The sequence below is a fragment of the Poecilia reticulata genome, linkage group LG22 (genome assembly GCF_000633615.1).
Source record: "Poecilia reticulata strain Guanapo linkage group LG22, Guppy_female_1.0+MT, whole genome shotgun sequence".
Lineage (NCBI taxonomy): Eukaryota > Metazoa > Chordata > Actinopteri > Cyprinodontiformes > Poeciliidae > Poecilia > Poecilia reticulata.
This window is the reverse complement of record NC_024352.1, coordinates 11164676-11182575: the sequence shown is the minus strand read 5'-3', so window position 1 is coordinate 11182575 and position 17900 is coordinate 11164676. Positions and strand designations below refer to the sequence as shown.

At 38.0% G+C, this 17900-nt stretch overlaps 1 protein-coding gene across 12 annotated transcripts in view; it reads left to right on the top strand.

The window, feature by feature from the left end:
• The window catches only part of LOC103458525 (ryanodine receptor 3), a 108824-nt gene that overhangs the window by 44974 nt on the left and 45950 nt on the right, over positions 1-17900 (top strand). For 7 of the 12 annotated variants that reach the window (XM_017302488.1, XM_017302486.1, XM_017302487.1 and 4 more), the window contains 22 exons: positions 272-405; positions 2007-2248; positions 2513-2705; positions 4141-4357; positions 4476-4580; positions 4806-4808; positions 6624-6727; positions 7448-7531; positions 7790-7949; positions 8849-8996; positions 9238-9440; positions 9518-9692; positions 9943-10151; positions 10237-10436; positions 10730-10796; positions 10874-11034; positions 11129-11294; positions 12332-12418; positions 12582-12808; positions 13848-14652; positions 14969-15169; positions 16198-16300. In XM_017302488.1, coding sequence (XP_017157977.1) covers positions 272-405; positions 2007-2248; positions 2513-2705; positions 4141-4357; positions 4476-4580; positions 4806-4808; positions 6624-6727; positions 7448-7531; positions 7790-7949; positions 8849-8996; positions 9238-9440; positions 9518-9692; positions 9943-10151; positions 10237-10436; positions 10730-10796; positions 10874-11034; positions 11129-11294; positions 12332-12418; positions 12582-12808; positions 13848-14652; positions 14969-15169; positions 16198-16300 — 3994 coding nt within the window. Of the gene's footprint in view, positions 1-271; positions 406-2006; positions 2249-2512; positions 2706-4140; positions 4358-4475; positions 4581-4805; positions 4809-6623; positions 6728-7447; positions 7532-7745; positions 7950-8848; positions 8997-9237; positions 9441-9517; positions 9693-9942; positions 10152-10236; positions 10437-10729; positions 10797-10873; positions 11035-11128; positions 11295-12331; positions 12419-12581; positions 12809-13847; positions 14653-14968; positions 15170-16197; positions 16301-17900 lie in introns of those variants that run through there. The other 5 variants (XM_008399413.2, XM_008399409.2, XM_008399415.2 and 2 more) reach the window with 2 other exon arrangements.

Genomic DNA, 17900 nt, shown 5'->3' with positions numbered 1-17900 from the left:
ATTATTAGATATGTTTGTTTTTTTACCTCCAAGAAGCATCACACAGTAATTATGCTATGGTTTAATGGAAACTGGCTGTCCCCAGAGCAACAACTTGGACAGTGATCTGCAACGCAGATCATTAGCCATTTGTGGGAAAATATGGATTCATGTTGACATGCTTAATATGAAAAAAATAAAAATAAAGTAAACATTTAATCAACTTCCGGGAAGCTATTACGTTCTTTATTACTTCTTGTAATCTTTCCTGCTGGCTTGCTTTATTCTTCAGATTTTGGATGTGCTTTGTTCGCTGTGTGTGTGCAATGGAGTAGCTGTTCGGACCAATCAGAACCTCATTTGTGATTACTTGCTGCCCAAAAGAGATCTGCTATTGCAAACCCAACTGGTCAATGATGTCCAGAGGTGAGAAAATGATCCGTTTACCACAATGAAATCATGCCTCTTAAATACTGTACTTCAGGGATTGTTTTATGTCAAACTGAAACCAGTGAAAAGAACATTACACTATAACTGGACCCACACACATTTAAGCTAAGAGATTATTTACAGTTTGCATAAAGCAGCTCAGTATTATTATGTGGAATGTAAAGTGAGGGAATATGCATTTCTGACACTGTTAAGCCATTCTAGATATGTAGCTGATCTGTTCCTAGACTAGCTTGTGATGCTGTGAAATTACTGTATGCAGTTAAGATAATTTTTAGATAATTTGAGGCTTTCTAACTGATTTTTTACAATCCTTGTTGTTTTTGTCCGAAATCACAAGCCAGAACACAGAAATCCAGGCAGAAAAGCCCTCAAACAAAATCCTCATAACCTTACAGTATCATGACAGTGTCAACAAGCTGTGTCTAAAGGTTGTTTTTGCTAAAAGAAAAAAAAAAATGTACCAGCATATTGTCCCCACCAGGCTACAAGGAGACAAAGCCGTTTGTAAACTTGGCTAAAGAGCGAATCCGAATGTGTGCTTGTTTCTCAGGGAAGCTTAATTACATGATCTCCACAATATTTAGTCGGCCCTTCTTTTTCTTCTATGTTGTTTCATATCACTACTGCTACCCAGGTTTTTTTTTGTTGTTGGAGATATCATCTTTCCTTTCGCCTGCAGGGGTTCGCCTGCACACAGTCACTGTAAGCTGACAGATGTTCTAGCGTTTTATCTTTGTCTATTTCTCCCTAATTTCCAGTCAGCGGTGCTTCTTCCTCTTTGTTTGTTCTTCTCACTCTTTTTATTTCTGGAGGCTACTTCTTTGTTCTCTTCAGTTTTTGCTGCAAAGTTTAGTTGAGTTTTAAATGCAGTGAAATTTATTTTAAATTTGTGTCTAATAGGATGCACTCACCAATCTTTATTAGGAACTCCTAACTCATTAGTTTTTAACTCAAATTGAGAATTAACCAATCCCATGGCTGCAACTAAATTCATTTAGGTATCCATATGAGTTCTGATGGAGAACTTGGATTTTTCACACAACCATCTCCTGGATTTACAGAGCATGGTTAAGAAAAGGGAATAGAAGACCACCTTGGTTTGATATAGACAACATGGGAGTTCTGAGGAATATTTTGGACAATGATAGCAGTTGTAAAGATAAAAAGAGTTCCACTCTGAAATAACCAGGTTTTACCTGGTGAAATGTCTGATATGTCTGTTATGTCAATAAAAATGGTTTTAGGTCTGTATTTGACTGAAAGACAAACAGGTTAATGGGGCACACTGTCAAAGAGATGTAGAATCATAATATAAAATAATCTAACAGTATCACGAATCAGGGTTGAATAGTAGTAATACATTTTTAAAACATTTAATCTTAACTTTGAGAAACAAACATCGCATTTGCATTTTTAATAAAGATACTTGAAGTGATATTGCTGTCATTTACCCTTATTCTTTGCACAGTATGCACCTTTCTTGAGGGTAAATTTCCATATTTACAGTGCAGTCCTGACAACATCTTTTATGGTCTGATGCACATTAATGATTTCTTGTTTCAATTCATTTCCAGCATGAGACCAAACATCTTCTTGGGGGTCAGTGAGGGATCTGCTCAGTACAAGAAGTGGTACTATGAACTGATGATTGATCAGGTGGACCACTTTGTGACCAGTGAGCCCTCTCACCTGAGAGTGGGCTGGGCCAACACCAAAGGTTACGCACCCTATCCTGGAGGAGGGGAGGGCTGGGGGGGCAACGGAGTTGGTGACGACCTCTACTCATTTGGCTTTGATGGGCTCCATCTTTGGTCAGGTGAGTGAGTGGAAGAAAATTTGTGAAAGTGTGTGTTTGGTAGTGACAGTAATAACCTAACAAGTCAAAGATGAATGGTATTCCTGGGAGTCAGCCAGGTTACATCCAGACAGTCAGTACTTTGCAGGAGTGATTTCTTTGCCCAGACTGTGTGTTGAGGCGTGTAAATGTGCTCCATCCTGTGTCTGTTGGAAAGATCTGCTCTGTGCCAGCACGTCTCACCAGGTCCACGTTCACACACTCGTGTGTTTACCTCCCAAATAGGCCGCATCCCGCGGGCTGTCGCGTCTCTGAACCAGCATATCCTGACTTCGGAAGATGTGGTGAGCTGTTGTCTGGACCTGGGAGCTCCCAGCATCTCCTTCAGGATAAACGGACAGCCGGTCCAGGGCATGTTTGAAAATTTTAACACAGACGGACTCTTTTTTCCCGTCGTCAGCTCCTCTGCAGGGGTCAAGTGAGTGTCTATTTCATCTCTGCTCTGAGTTGGATGAATCTATGCTTTTTGAAACAGACCTTAGTGTTTTACCTGCAAAACCTGCAATTTTACGCAAAAGATTGCTGTTATGTCCTTTTGACAGCTCCATAGGTAAAAACTCTGAAATAAATGAAATAAAGGCATGAAATAGGTACTGTGGTAACACTTGTGTTTAATAGAATAATCTGAATCAGCACCTTCTACAAGGTGTAAAACAAGTTACACAATTACTGGCACCTAGTTGAGTTTTTGGAGCCACAAACAATCCAGTTAAATTTGTTTTATTGTTGTTCAGACTTTGATTTTGACTGTTTTTCATAATGTCCAGGTGAATCTCAGTAATTTCAGGAATTCAATTCAGAAGTTAAAACTTACTCATTGCATAGATTTATGATATATAGTGATAGATTTCAAATGCTTTTTCTGTTGATTTTAGATGACTATAGTTTACAGTGAATGAAAACCCAAAATTCATTTTCACAGAAAAAAAACATTTAAAAAAGCAAAAAATTTACACAAGGTTTATTTTGTGACCATTCATGAGGAAAACTGTTGATATTTCTCGTACAGACTGTCGTCGTCAATTTAAATTAGTAGGATAAGCCATAATAGCTCATTGTACAGAACATGGTTATTCACACAGTGTTGTATCCAAACATATTAATAGAACCGAGTTGTCCTCTTTTAAGATGAAAATAAATTTTGCATTCCCTTCGAACATCCAAGTCTTCTGAAAAAGTAGAGAGGAACAGAATCCCAGCTGCTTGGGGTCTGTTTTGAAGTTTTCACAGTCAGGGATGATTTGGGGGAGTCATGCCATGTTCTGGAGGACTTTATGACGTATTATCCAGGGGAAGATCAGAGACACCAGACATGATGATCCAAATGAACTTAAGGCCACTATTAAAGCAACCTGGACTTCCTTAACACCTCAGCAGAGTCACAGTTGCTGCAACTAGTGTGGCTTGGTTGGAAAGTTATTTCAAATGTACAATGCTAGCGTGAACAGCGCCAGATGGGTAACACACCTACAAGTCTGTGCTTGGAACTGACCCAGTGAACGTGTGACTTCATGGATTTAAACGTGTGGTGAAGTGAAAGTCACAACTTTGTGCTCAATAATTGAGGACTGTAGTCAGAGTGAGACTTGGTTGTGTCATCTCTAGTACTCCAGAAGCTATTTTTGGGCACCCCCTTGAGGAGCTCTTCACTGTCTTTCAGAGTTCAGCCTGCCTCTGGTTGAGGAGGTTTAAGATATGTTATCTTTTGTGTGTGTGTGAAGGGGGTGGGGCAGGGGGCTTGATGCCATCTTTTTATTTAAGTATTCACTTCCAGTTATCTTCCCCTAATAGAAGATTAACAATAGATGAGCATTTGTTTCGTTGTTTTGTTTTGTTTGTTTGTTTTCTTTAAGGGTTCGCTTCCTGTTGGGTGGCCGACATGGTGACTTTAAGTTCCTGCCACCGTCAAGCTATGCTCCATGTTATGAGGCTTTGTTGCCAAAAGAGAAGATGAAGGTGGAGCCAGTGAAAGAGTACAAAAGAGATGTGGAGGGAGTCCGGGATCTGCTTGGGACCACCCAGTTCACCTCACAGGCCTCCTTCATTCCCACTCCTGTAGAGACCAGCCAGGTAAGCTCACAGGATCTGTTTGAAAACTTGCTTTCTAGCAGGAACAGTAAAAACCATAGGTAAAAACTCTGAAATAAATGAAATGAAGGCACATTCAAAAGTAATGTCTCTGCCTCAGGTTGTCATGCCGCCTCACTTGGAGAAAGTTCGAGACAAGCTGGCTGAAAACATACACGAACTGTGGGGTATGAATAAGATTGAATTGGGATGGACTTATGGCAAGGTAAGAAAGTACTGCCATAATCTTTTCTTAAGTTCATCACATTGACAGAAAAATAAAAAGCATGCTCCATACATTTTTGCCACATTTGCCAAGAAATTAACATCCGTACTGCATATTTTCTTAATACAAAAAAAGTGGAACGTTAGTCTTAAGAAGCAATAACATCACAAATGCCTGTACATCATCTTGCTTTCTCTTCTATAATTTGCTGTTCACTCCTAAAAGAGGGTAAGTGGAAAAAAGATCACTCATTGTTTTTAATGTCCATTGCTTTTCATATCCCTCTCATTTAGACGCTTCATTCTAGTTTGTTTGTAGATTGTAAAGTCGGTGCTTTGTTTTGTGTGTTTTAGTAAAAGTCATGAATTATTGTTTCACTCACGGAAAAAAAATTGAATGTTTGACCAGTTTGACAATCCAAAAATAAAGTCTGGGTTTGCTTCAACAACATTTTTATTTATTTTTTTTGTAAAGAAAAAACAAACAAACAAACAAAACACCAAACCTGTGATAGTCTTCAGACAATTATTTAAATATAAACGCAGGATGGATGGTTTCAAAATTCAAAATAGCTGATAAGCCAACCTGTTTTTACATTGTCAAAGTGGAAAACTAATTTTATGCCACCTAACATCATTTTTCTGCCACAGTTAGATACAAGTATTTGCACAACTTTATACACTGGAGCTGACAATGGTTACCTTTGCAAAAAACGGAATAATTAGTTTGTTAAATATAACAAAATCTAATCACATGCATTATGTTAGTTCTTTAATGTTCACATTAGAACGTTAATGTGTTATACAGCTGTGCAGTTAATCAAGATGTCAGTTTTTGTTCAGAACAAAAACATAATAGATCTCTAAAAATCTTCTTTAACATCATATATTAGTGGCACTAATATCTGACCAAGTAAAGACGAGCCTTTGTGATTTCTAAATTGAGGAAGTACCTTAACTGAGAACTGCAAAAGGAAATAAATATAATTTATTTGCTAGAAGCTTCTTACACCTTTTGGACTTCTTCAGATTTCATTTTATTTGCCAAACTGATGTGGAAAATAGCTAACTTTGATTCTTACAGTCATGCCAGCTTCTGCATGGAACACTGATGTGGTTAGCATGATTTCAGTTTTCACAGCTATCTGTTGAGAAACAACCACAACTCAGTGTTGTCAACCATGGCCAAAAAGTACAATTATGCAAAACTCAATTTACATATGATTTACTTTTACACAATCAACAAAATATCAATGGCTAAATAAAATTTTAGTCACCAGGCAACAAATCAACACTAGATTTATGCCTCTATAGTGTCAACGCATCAATTTTGTGTAAATAGTAGGTTTGACGATAAAATAGTAAATTTTAACTAGGTCTGAGTAGTGAACATAATAGCAAGTGTATACATATTAAAAATAAGATAACAGCAACAAAAGCCACAAAGTATTTCTCTGATTTAGCTTGATAGTATGGAGATACCTTCTCATGCATAATTTACCTTAACATATTTTTTTAGCAAAAGGATGAACAATCAGAAGAAGAAAACATTTCCATACTTTTGGTATTGTTTAAAATAGAACTGGCTCATATTTTTGAACAMATATAAATAAATAACACTGCTACATATTTATGCACAGTCTTGCATGTTTTCCTACCAAATACTCACCATTGTCATGTTGCCTCCAATGGGCAGCATTGCCAAAGGGATTATTTGACATAATGTCAAGCATAAAGGGATGCATTAAAGTGCTTAGTATTCCAGCCACACGCCTTTCTATTTCTCTCCCTGACGAAAACATGCTCCCCTGTTCCTCTTCCATAACATGTTCACTAGAGAAAACTGTCTTATCACCACAAGCAGTTGCACTCTGAACGTAGACCTCATGCCCACCCTCTTGTTAGTTCACAGTGACTTACAAGGATGTAGTTTCCACATGCATTTATTTCCAAAGACCTGTAATTTGTTGTAAATTAGGATGGTGTTACTGATAAGCAACAATGATGAAAATGCCCACAGACTGACATGTTTTCATTTTTACAGATAAGAGATGATAACAAACGACAGCATCCTTGCCTTGTTGATTTCTCCAAGCTGCCAGAAACAGAGAAGAACTACAACCTGCAGATGTCAACAGAAACACTGAAGTATGTTTAGGTTTATGGGTGAATTATTTTTCTTATTGTTAATTTTTTTTTGGTTTTGAACGGAAACTGTCTAGGCACAAAAATGTTAGGCATATTCAAAGAAATAGCAAAAAAATGTTTCACCGTAATCTCACTACTTTGAGAACTTTTAAGTCGATTACAGCAACTCACAGCAACTGTAAGAAAATATAAAAGACATCCATTTAAATCTTCCTCCTAATTCACAATGTATATTGTTTTTCTCACAAAAATCAAAACAAAATTGAGAAGTTTGTAGTTTTAATGAGACAAAAAGCATAACAGTTTAACAGCTATTAAATATATGTCAATACACCCGGTACATATTTATACATTAAGCAGATATGTGAGCAGATATGTGTCTTTTAGAGATTACACACTGACATTTTATAGTGCTAGCAACCCCAAATGCAAATATATTTGATAATGACAGTTTTGCTCTGGTTCATTACATGTTAATTACCAAAATACTTCCTAAATGGTATTATGTACATAATATTCTTCCACTTTGATCTTCTGCAGTGAAAGGTACTGAAGCACTACACTTAGGGGTTAGTACAGTAGATAAGGATCTTTCCTCAAGGAATTAAATCCGGACTACTTCTTTTATCTGTGATGAGATGCATTCTCATCAGCGGTGATGTTTGGGTGATGAATGAGTAAAATCTGCAGACTAACTTCTATTTTTTTTTATATTCATAGGACCCTGCTAGCACTAGGTTGCCGTATTGTCCAAGTGAATCCAAATGCAGAGGACTCTCTCAAAAAAATTAAATTACCCAAGAAGTAAGTTGCATGATTTTAGAAACAGAGACAGCTGTTTAAATATTGACTTGTCCATATGATGTGTTGTAACCATTCATTTTAGATGTATGTACAAAGATCATGCTAAGCATTTCCAGACAGATAAAGCAAAACTTATATATCATTGTTAATCTGTACTGCTAAGCTGTAAATATTAGCAAAAAACTCCATGTGGATTTACTCTGTAATCCTACAGACTTTACCGGAGGTAAAAATACTCATCACTTCCACTCTTTCCAGCTACATGATGTCCAATAGCTATAAACCATTCCCTCTGGACCTGTCTGACATCAAACTGACACCAGGCCAGGAGCTGCTGGTGGACAAACTAGCAGAGAATGCACACAATGTTTGGGCCAAAGACCGCATCAAGCAGGGATGGACTTACGGCATTCAGCAGGTTTGCTGAGATTTTGAATTTTATGCAGTTTCATTATTCAGATTAATTTTTCTACAAGTCTTTTCTTAATGATGTATTTCTTACCAAACCGCTCATTTATTTATTTGTCATGTCTACGTGTACCTTTGTAGAGCACCTGCTAGAGAGTCTGACATTTCATTGCGATAAAACCACAGTGATATATTCTGTAGGGGTGGAACATGCTGTACAGAGCACTATCAAATTTTATTAAAAGCAACAATTGCTCAAATACACAGCTGCAGATTTTCTTTAGCTGTTTTCATACTGTTGACGTGACTGTAAATAATGATGTCATTGCTTTGTTTTAATTTCTGTCAATAAATAATGTGGCCTTTTATGATTACACTATCAACTTTAATTTCTTTTATTTACACAATTTGAACTGGAGCAGTTTTACATAATAATGTATCTTATTGATCTGGAATAGATGAATGGAGATAATAATAATAATAAGCGTGTCTACATGTGCATCTACTACAAGAGCTTGCTTTTCCAGTCTACATTTAAACTTTTGAGCAATAATATAGACAGATATTCATGTTCTGAACCTATAATAAACCAAGTTTAGTCATTGAATACAGAACTGCTTATATAGTACTTAATTATCCATACATCATTGTGCCATGGCCCCATAGGGATTAATTCTAGTGGAAATGACACAGAAAAATAGACTGCTACTGGATGAGCAGCTACAGCCCCAAAGCACTAATTGTCTAATTATTTTTAATTAATGGCTTTGACAGCAAAGTTATCACAGCACAATTTTCATCACTGAATCAACTTGATAGTCCAAAGGTGAGGAAACAAATGCTGATGTTTGTGAAAAGATTTCAATCAAATGCATGTATATAACTCCTGAAGGCCTCATCTCTATACAGGATTTGAAGAGCAAGCGTAACCCTCGTCTGGTTCCCTACGTGCTGCTGGATGAGCGGACCAAGAAGTCAAACAGGGACAGCCTGCGAGAGGCTATCCGCACCATGATTGGCTATGGATACAACATAGAGCCTTCAGACCAGGAAGGAGGTGAGTTTTTTACTATTGCATATTAAAATGCACCGTTGTTCAGATTTTTGGTAAGTGGTAATCTCCTAATTGGTTTATGTCCTTTATTATTTTTATAATGCAGAAAAAGGAACATGAAATGCTAAAGTTTATTTGCAGCCACAGGCGAATTACTATATTTTTTTCAACTAATAAGGTTTTGTGTGACTGTTTCCATTCTGATTCTTTATCTGGCATGGCCTTTGTCCCGCTGACCTTGAAGGCCAAGTGGCTGAACGGGTCAGCGTCGATAAGGTCCGCTTCTTCAGAGTCGAAAGGACATATGGGGTGAAGACTGGAAAGTGGTACTTTGAATTTGAGGCTGTCACTGGAGGAGACATGAGAGTGGGCTGGGCCAGGCCTGGGTGCAAACCTGATGTGGAACTTGGAACGGATAAACTTGCTTTCGTCTTTGATGGATACAGGGTAAGTTTTTTGATCCAAAATCAATCTCCACCATTCTGAACTTTAAATTTAAACTTGTTTCTTCATGTTGTTCACAGGGCCACTGTCTGAACATCGGTAGCAGATTATTTGGGCGCTGCTGGCATGCTGGGGATGTAGTCGGCTGTATGATCAACATGGAGGACAAGTCTATGATTTTTACCCTTAATGGAGAGATCCTGATTACAACCAAAGGTTCTGAACTCTGTTTCACTGACTTTGAAACTGAGGATGGTGAGGATGAGTATATTTCAAAATAGGAATGGTCAGAGTGACTTGTGCTCATTTTAGATCTAGAAATGTGGAACTGATGCACTGATGGGAGAAAAAAATGTAAAATGTTAGAAAGAAGTAGTTTTATGTTACAAAATCTTACCTAAAGTTATAAAAGTCTCTCTATAAATGCTGGATACATTTTTCTTCAGTCTTTGTTCTCCTTATGTTCTTAGAGGCTCATTATTTTATCCGTCTTGTTTCTCTTCAGGATTTATTCCAGTGTGTAGTCTCGGTCTTGCTCAGGTGGGGCGCATGAATCTGGGTAAAGACGCTAGCACTTTCAAATACTACACCACATGTGGCCTGCAAGAGGGATTCGAACCATTTGCAGTCAACATGAACCGGGAGGTCACAATGTGGTTCAGCAAGCGTCTGCCTACTTTTGTCAACGTGCCAAAGGACCACAACCACATTGCAGTAAGACAGAAGCTCATTTCAGTCAAATTTGGTTGTTAGGAAAACAAAACCAGTGAGTCATGGAAGCTTTTCTTTCTGCTTGCAGGTAACCAGAATTGACGGCACCATTGACAGTCCGCCATGTCTGAAGGTCACCCACAAGACGTTTGGCACCCAGAACAGTAATGCTGACATGGTGTTCTGTCGTCTCAGCATGCCAGTAGAGTTCCACTCTTTCTTCAAGCAGAGCCCCATAGTTGACATAAACGGCGTACATGAAGAGGATTTGCTCAAGGTTAAACACAGGTGCTGGTTGTTTGAAAAATTTGATTTAAAGTCTTAATGCAATGATGTTCCCAACACCCTTTTCCACGGTGTCTATTTTATTTTGGTGATTTATCACCAAAATCAAAATAAAATGCATAGACGTTCTGGTTAAGTGACTAAATATAAGAGACTTTAAGGGTTATAAATACTTTTGCAAAGCACTGCTTCTCAATTATGAAAGTAAATGTATTACACTTGATGTAATAAACTAAAACATAAACTAAAATGGCCATAAATCTTAATATTGACATCTTTAAATTGATCTTGTGTAGATATCCATTGAGATGTGTTCGACACAGTGAGGAAAGTAGACGAGTGGACTACAGCAGCATCACCACGGTATTAAAAAACGTCTCCTCTAATGGTGCCTCTTGTTTGCCACCTACATTCCTCACTAACTCTTTGTTTTGTTACAGTACTACCACTCGGTGAGGATCTTTGCAGGTCAGGACCCCTCCAGTGTGTGGGTTGGATGGGTTACCCCCGACTACCATTACTATAGCAACAACTTCAACCTCAGCAAGAACAGAACTGTCACTGTAACCCTGGGTGATGAACGTGGACGAGTTCATGAAAGGTTTTTCATGATTTTTCCTTCTCCTGATTTCATGGATTAGGTCTTATTTGTGCTAAATACTGAAAAATGCCAATTTCTGCTCATTCATGAACAGTGTGAAAAGGAGCAACTGCTACATGGTGTGGGGGGGTGACATGATCAGTGGTGCACACGCCTCCAGCCGCAGCAACGTTGATCTGGACATTGGCTGCTTAATAGATCTGTCCACTGGCATGGTTACTTTCACTGTCAATGGAAAGGAGTTATCGACATCTTACCAGGTGCTGACTCACTAGAGCATTTTGATTTTGTTACCTTTTTTTATTATTATTATTATTATTTATTTAAATTATTTATTGCCTTTTTTAAAATTATTATTTATTTTTTAATTATTATTTATTGCCTAATTATTATAACCTACATTAATATTAATGTAGATTTGGAAATCTACATTAATATTCAGTCAGATTGTTTAAAGGTTGTAATTTTCAAAAGACACTTTTAATTCAACAAAGACTCAATGAAGACATGTATTCTAATTTATTGAATATCACTGTATATATTTGACCTTATATGTATTTGTAACCTCCTGCAACCCCAAAAAATAGATAATGAAAAAAAAAAGATTACACCATTAGGCAATGAACCCTATTTTCCAACTATGTATGTTATTTTAGCTAAAAATGTCCTGTGTTGGAAGACACATCAAATTTACCTTTTACAATTTCCAACTGGTTTTTGATGTTTTTAAAATCTAGAATGCCTAACAGGAGCTTTATTTGCACACACCAGTCATTTGAAATATGCTTTTCTTCAGTCTCTCCACTCTATCTGCAGGTCAGATTGTAGCTTGAGAGTCAGTCGTTCTATAGCTTTGCATATTTTTCTGACAGAGCTCTGACGTCTGTATTGTTGAACTCCTGACTTGGAATATGCTTTTTATGGATGTACTTTGAGAGCTAAACCTTGAAGAATCTTTCAAGCGGTATAATCTTCTTACATTTTTCCCTTGCTGAAATTCTGTGCGACTTCACCCGGTACTGACTCACCCTTCCAGTCAGCACTGTAATGATCTCACACACACACACACACACACACACACACACACACATGCACACACACGCACACACGCACGCACACACACACACACACGCACACACACGCACACACACACGCACACACACTTGCTCACTAAGTAATACTTTTTCATGACGCATCACCAAAATGCTTCCTGTAAGTCCTTCCCTCTTGCTCCTACTAAAACTTATGTCTTTTTTTTTTTTTTACTTTAACATGAATGTTCTTTTCTCTGCTCCAGGTGGAACCAAACACAAAGCTCTTTCCTGCCGTGTTTGTCCGACCCACCAGCCCAAACCTCTTTCAGTTTGAGCTGGCTAAGATAAAGGTACACTCTTGTTTTTGTTCCAACACACACTTGTTCTACCACTTGAAATAGTTCAATTCATCTAATTATTTCAGGAGATGTAATTGCTTATATAATATGAACTGAAACATGCTCAACTGCTCATATGAATATACATATATATGCATTTGCTTGTGCTGCACAGAACGCAATGCCACTATCATCAGCCATCTTTAAGAGCGAACACAAGAACCCGGTGCCTCAGTGTCCACCCCGACTGGATGTCCAGACAATCAATGCAGTGCTGTGGAGCCGCATGCCCAACATCTTCCTCAAAGTGGAAACAGCCAGAGTGAACGAGAGGCACGGCTGGGTGGTTCAGTGTGTGGAGCCTCTGCAGATGCTGGCAGTTCACATTCCTGAGGAAAACAGGTGGTGCACCCAATTAGTTTGCTGTAGCTGAAGGATAAAAAAAACAAAACAAAAACAAATTGCTTTTTCTTATTATTATGCATTTCACCTTTATGACATAACAAAGATTCTTAATCAAATAATAATCCTCAATGGGTTTTTGGTAACTCACTGTCAAGGACCAACAACAAGAAATCGACTAATTGTTGCCAAGAATTAATTGCCATCAACCTGAGATTTATTCTTAAGCTGTTTCTGTTTTCATATAGGACTAAAAAACATCTACAAGTGGAAAAAAGCCATGACAAATTGGTAATCCTGTACGTAATCCAGAAAAATCTCCCCCTGAGGTTACGCTGAGTAACGGCGAGACATAAAAAGGGAAAAGAATTAAAAGCTTGAACTCAGTTTCAGTGTTAAATGTTAAATGATGTGGCAGTGCAAATACAGAAGTACTGATCAACTATGGCTATTTTAAAGGGATTATTCCAGGATTGCACATCAGCAAATCCCTAATAAAATGAAATAAAATATGGAGGTTTTATAGTCCAGCGAAAAGTTTACATTCAAGTTCTTCTTTTTCACTCACTGTTTATTTTTGATTCACAGTATAACTAACTAAATAATATCTTCTCTTCTTAGTTCAGAGACATCCAAGGGATGAGAGAGTGATTGTTATTCCTGTGTGTCTCCATGTTGCCCTTTGAGAAACTGGGAACGTATTATTGACCATTGTCAATCCCTACCCCACTCCAACCCCCAAGGATAAAAGGATAATTGGGTGTAGATGATGAATGCATGATATAAAGTAGTGAATCCAGATGCACCCACACATTTCATATTATTAGCGCTTGAAACTTGAAAGTCTGTTTAGCCATGTTCACGTTTGTTGTTTGAATGTGACAAAATGGAAAAAAAAAAAAAAAAGTTTAAGATGCATGAAATTCTATTTTTATTTTACTATCCAGGGATCATATTCAGATTGGTGCTGTGTTAAATCTAGTTAAATGATAGCTCATTTTAGTAAATGTCGTATGTGTCTCTTCCTTTCATTTCAAAGGTGTGTCGACATTATGGAGCTGTCAGAGCAGGAGGACATGAGGAAGTTCCACTATCACACGTTGAAGCTCTACTGTGCCCTGTGCGCGCTGGGAAACACCCGCGTTGCCCACGCCCTCTGCAGCCACCTGGACCAGTCGCAGCTCTTATACACCATAGATAATCAGTACCTCTCTGGCATGTTACGGGAGGGATTCTACAATGTTCTGATCAGCATCCACTTAGAAACCGCCAAGGAGGCCAGACTCATGATGAAAGATGAGTTCATCATTCCAGTCACAGCTGAGACTCGCTCAATTCGTCTCTTTTCCAGCGCCTCTAAAAAGCACAGCCCGCCAGGGGTGGGACTTAGCACCTCCCTAAAACCCCGCCTCAACTTTACCCCGCCATGCTTCATCAGCACCAAGAGGGATTATCTATACAGTCCGCAGATCCCACTGGATGCACTTAAGGAAAAAGCTATTTCAATGCTGACAGAAGCTGTTCAAGGCGGTGGGCACCACATTCGAGATCCTGTTGGAGGAGGCATAGAGTATCAGTTTGTCCCAATCCTGAAGCTCATTAGCACCTTGCTGACTATGGGGGTTTTAGGTAGCGAGGACGTTCAAAAGATTTTACTGCTCATAGACCCAAACGTGTTCAGAGATACTCGTGAGGAAGGGGTCCCAGGGCCCACGGACAAAGAGGGACTCACTGGTACTGAGGGCAAGGCAGTTGAAGCGGGAGAGGAGGAGGCCGCAGAGGAGGCCAAACAGCCAATGAAAGGACTGCTGGAGAAGAGGCTGCCGGAGCCCGTCAAACGACTGGTAACAATGAAAACAAGAAATACCGCTGAAGTACTGAAATAAAATGAAATAAAATCAATTCTTGAGTAGATAATGATTTATTGAGAAACATCTGTAAATGTGTTGGTACTAATTTCTAAGAACGGCCACAGCTCTTTTCTTTATCATTTCCTCAAGAAGTGGTTCACTGTAATATTCCTATCAAAGGTCATTCAAACATGAAATTATCTATTTAGAGGGGATAATGTATAAACTCTAAGGCTGTTTTATCCAAAGCAGTACTAAAAACCACCTTCATCTCTGAGAATTGTGTCTTCTCCCTTTGTCTGTTCCCCAGATGTGTGAGCTGCTTCATTATTTCTGCGACTGCGAGCTGAAGCACCGTATTGAGGCCATTGTGTCCTTTTCAGACAGCTTTGTCTCCAAACTGCAGTACAACCAGAAGTTCCGCTACAATGAGCTCATGCTGGCCCTCAATATGTCGGCAGCCGTTACAGCGAAGAAGACCAAAGAGTTCAGATCTCCTCCTCAGGAGCAGGTCAGGCAATATCACAGTTAAAAAATGTTTCTGATGTTGAACCTTCAACATCAAAAAACAAAATTGTGAGCTGACATGCACGCTTAAAAAAAATCAGTCAGTTTGTGTTTATTTGAAGCTATGGTTCAAAAGACAGAGCCAACCAATGATTGGAGCTAAACGCAACAGACTTATGCAGCTGCCATCCACACATGAACCCGACCCCGGATAAGTGGAAGAAAATGGATGGATGGATGGATGGATGGATGGCTGGCTGATAAAATGTGACTTGTTTTGAAGAATTAACTTTTAATTTGGACTAAAATTAGAATTGATCGGTTACGACTTTGCATTTGGATTATTTGACGCTTCTATTGATGTTTGCTATGTGAACTTAAACTGAAAAGTTTCTTTTGAGGTTACAATATATTGCCACAAAAAAAGCCTTGCAGGCACCCTGTCTCCAGCTGCGTATGTGACTAGATATTGGGACAGAGTTGCATAATGCCTATGATTCATTTATATGAATGGATAATTTCCCATCCATCCATTAGTCTACAGGGGTTTGCATCATTAGTCTTCCAATTTTGCCTTTTGGCCTCAAGAGAGTGAGAGCTGCTCCTTGTCCCAAATGTTTCTGAAACTGTTCTATATCTTCAATAAAGCTTAAAGGCAAATTCATCCCGTGCACCGCTGAGCAGCCGCTCTCAGCCAAAGAACCGCACACGCATTCAGCTCAGTGTCTCTTAAAAGTCACAGCTGGAGACGAAGTACCCCACTTCTCTTATAGTTTAATGTCTTGCATCGCCCTTTTGCCTGCTGCTGCAGAGACATTTATTCACAAACGCAGTTTTATTTTTTATTTTTTGCCTTTTTTGTAAATCTGACATTGATGTATTATATTGAGATGACATGAAATGAAAGGCAAGATGAGTCATCAGTTAAATACATAAACCTTTAATAGAAAGGGACAGCTTCAAATGATACTCAAATGCATATTTTGTAGAGTGGATACACTTGTCTGATTTCATATTTTTCTCCCATTTCAGATCAACATGCTGCTGACTTTCAGTATGGGAGATGACTGTCCGTGTCCTTCAGAAATACAGGAGGAGCTGTACGACTTCCACAACCAGCTGCAGCTCCACTGTGGTAAGATGCAAATGTAGGAAAAACGTTACGAGCTTCTTCTACGTGCGTACTGTGTAAACGTAATGCAATGTAATGAACTTATATTGCACTAGTCAATTTTAAAATTTGTTACAGGAGATTCACAAAGGCAGCATAAACTGCTGCTGTAGTGTAGATAAACATATAGCAATACAACAAAGGCTTATTTAAAAATAAGTAGGAATTACAATCACACAACTGCCTCTTTCTGTTGTCTTATTGCAAATAAAATTGTGTAACAGACACAAGACCTTGTAAAAGTATTCACACCTGTTGCAGTTTTACACATTTTATCACATTACAACCACAAACTTCAGGGCTTTATCTAATATTATCTACAAAACTTTTTTTCTCCTACTATGTTATCACTTTATGCAACAATTACAGCTGCAAATATTGTGGATTCTTTTCAGTCTTTGTACACATTTCTGTACATTTTTCTTTGCAAAATTTTGAATATGCATTAAGACTGGATATAAACCATCTTTAAATTCTGTAAGTATTGCCACAAATTTCCATCTGGGCTTTAACTGGGCCATTTTAACTAACAAATATGCTTTGATTAAATTAATCATTGCATCTCTGGCTGAATGCTTTGAGTTGTTGTCAAACTAGAAGCTCAACCTCAAACACCAAAAGGAAAACTAAAACCATATTTCATTGTTCTTATACTTTGTAGTTGTGCTGGTCTATCACATAAAGTTAGTGCCCAAAAAATAAAGTAAAATTTGCAAAATCATCAAAGCGTATACATACTTTTGTAATGCACTGTAAAACCTCTGACCGTTAGGCCAATATTTTTAATTAGCTCATTGGAGTTTTGCGAAAGTTTTTGGAGAGGAAGAATATAGCTGGACAACTGTGCAGCACAGGAGCTCAGTAGCCAGAGAGAGTTAAATATCAAGACCTCTGAACCTCCTTCTTTCTGACTGGATAGCAGGGCAACAGCCTGGTCAGTAAATCCTAAAGGTATCTAGGTCTAAGACCCTTTAAGGCTTTAAAGGTAAGTAATGACTTCGCTCCTTTGCTCACCTGATTTACACTAATAATTTATAGGTTCTTCTAAAACACAAGGAAAGGTCAGAAGAATGTAATTCACATTTTAATAGCAACTTGCAGCCTGTGGTTGCTGGTTTAGTTAAAACATTCATGGATAATGGATTTTTGAATCTGCTTTTTGGTGTCCTGGTTATTTATCTATACTAACTCTAAAGCGTTTGCATAGCCTAGTAAAATGGCAGCTTTTTGTTCCATGAAAAATGCAATAAAAACCATCTCCCACAAAGCCCTATACAGTTTAGCTAAGAAATGCAAGGAAAAATGTTAAGATAAAAATAAATCAACAAATATTCATTAATAAATATTGAAATTGGATCAAATGGAGCATAAAACAAGGTATTTAGGGTGTTGCCATGCATGCAGCCAGATTATTGCTGTTTTTGTTTTTATTTGCAAGATGTCACTGTGAAATGATATTTTTTGATTAGTTTTTCATTAGTTTTTTTCCTAAGAACATGTTTAGAATGTAAATAACTAAATATGGAATACATCTTTATGCAATTAAAAAGTGTGCTGTATTTTC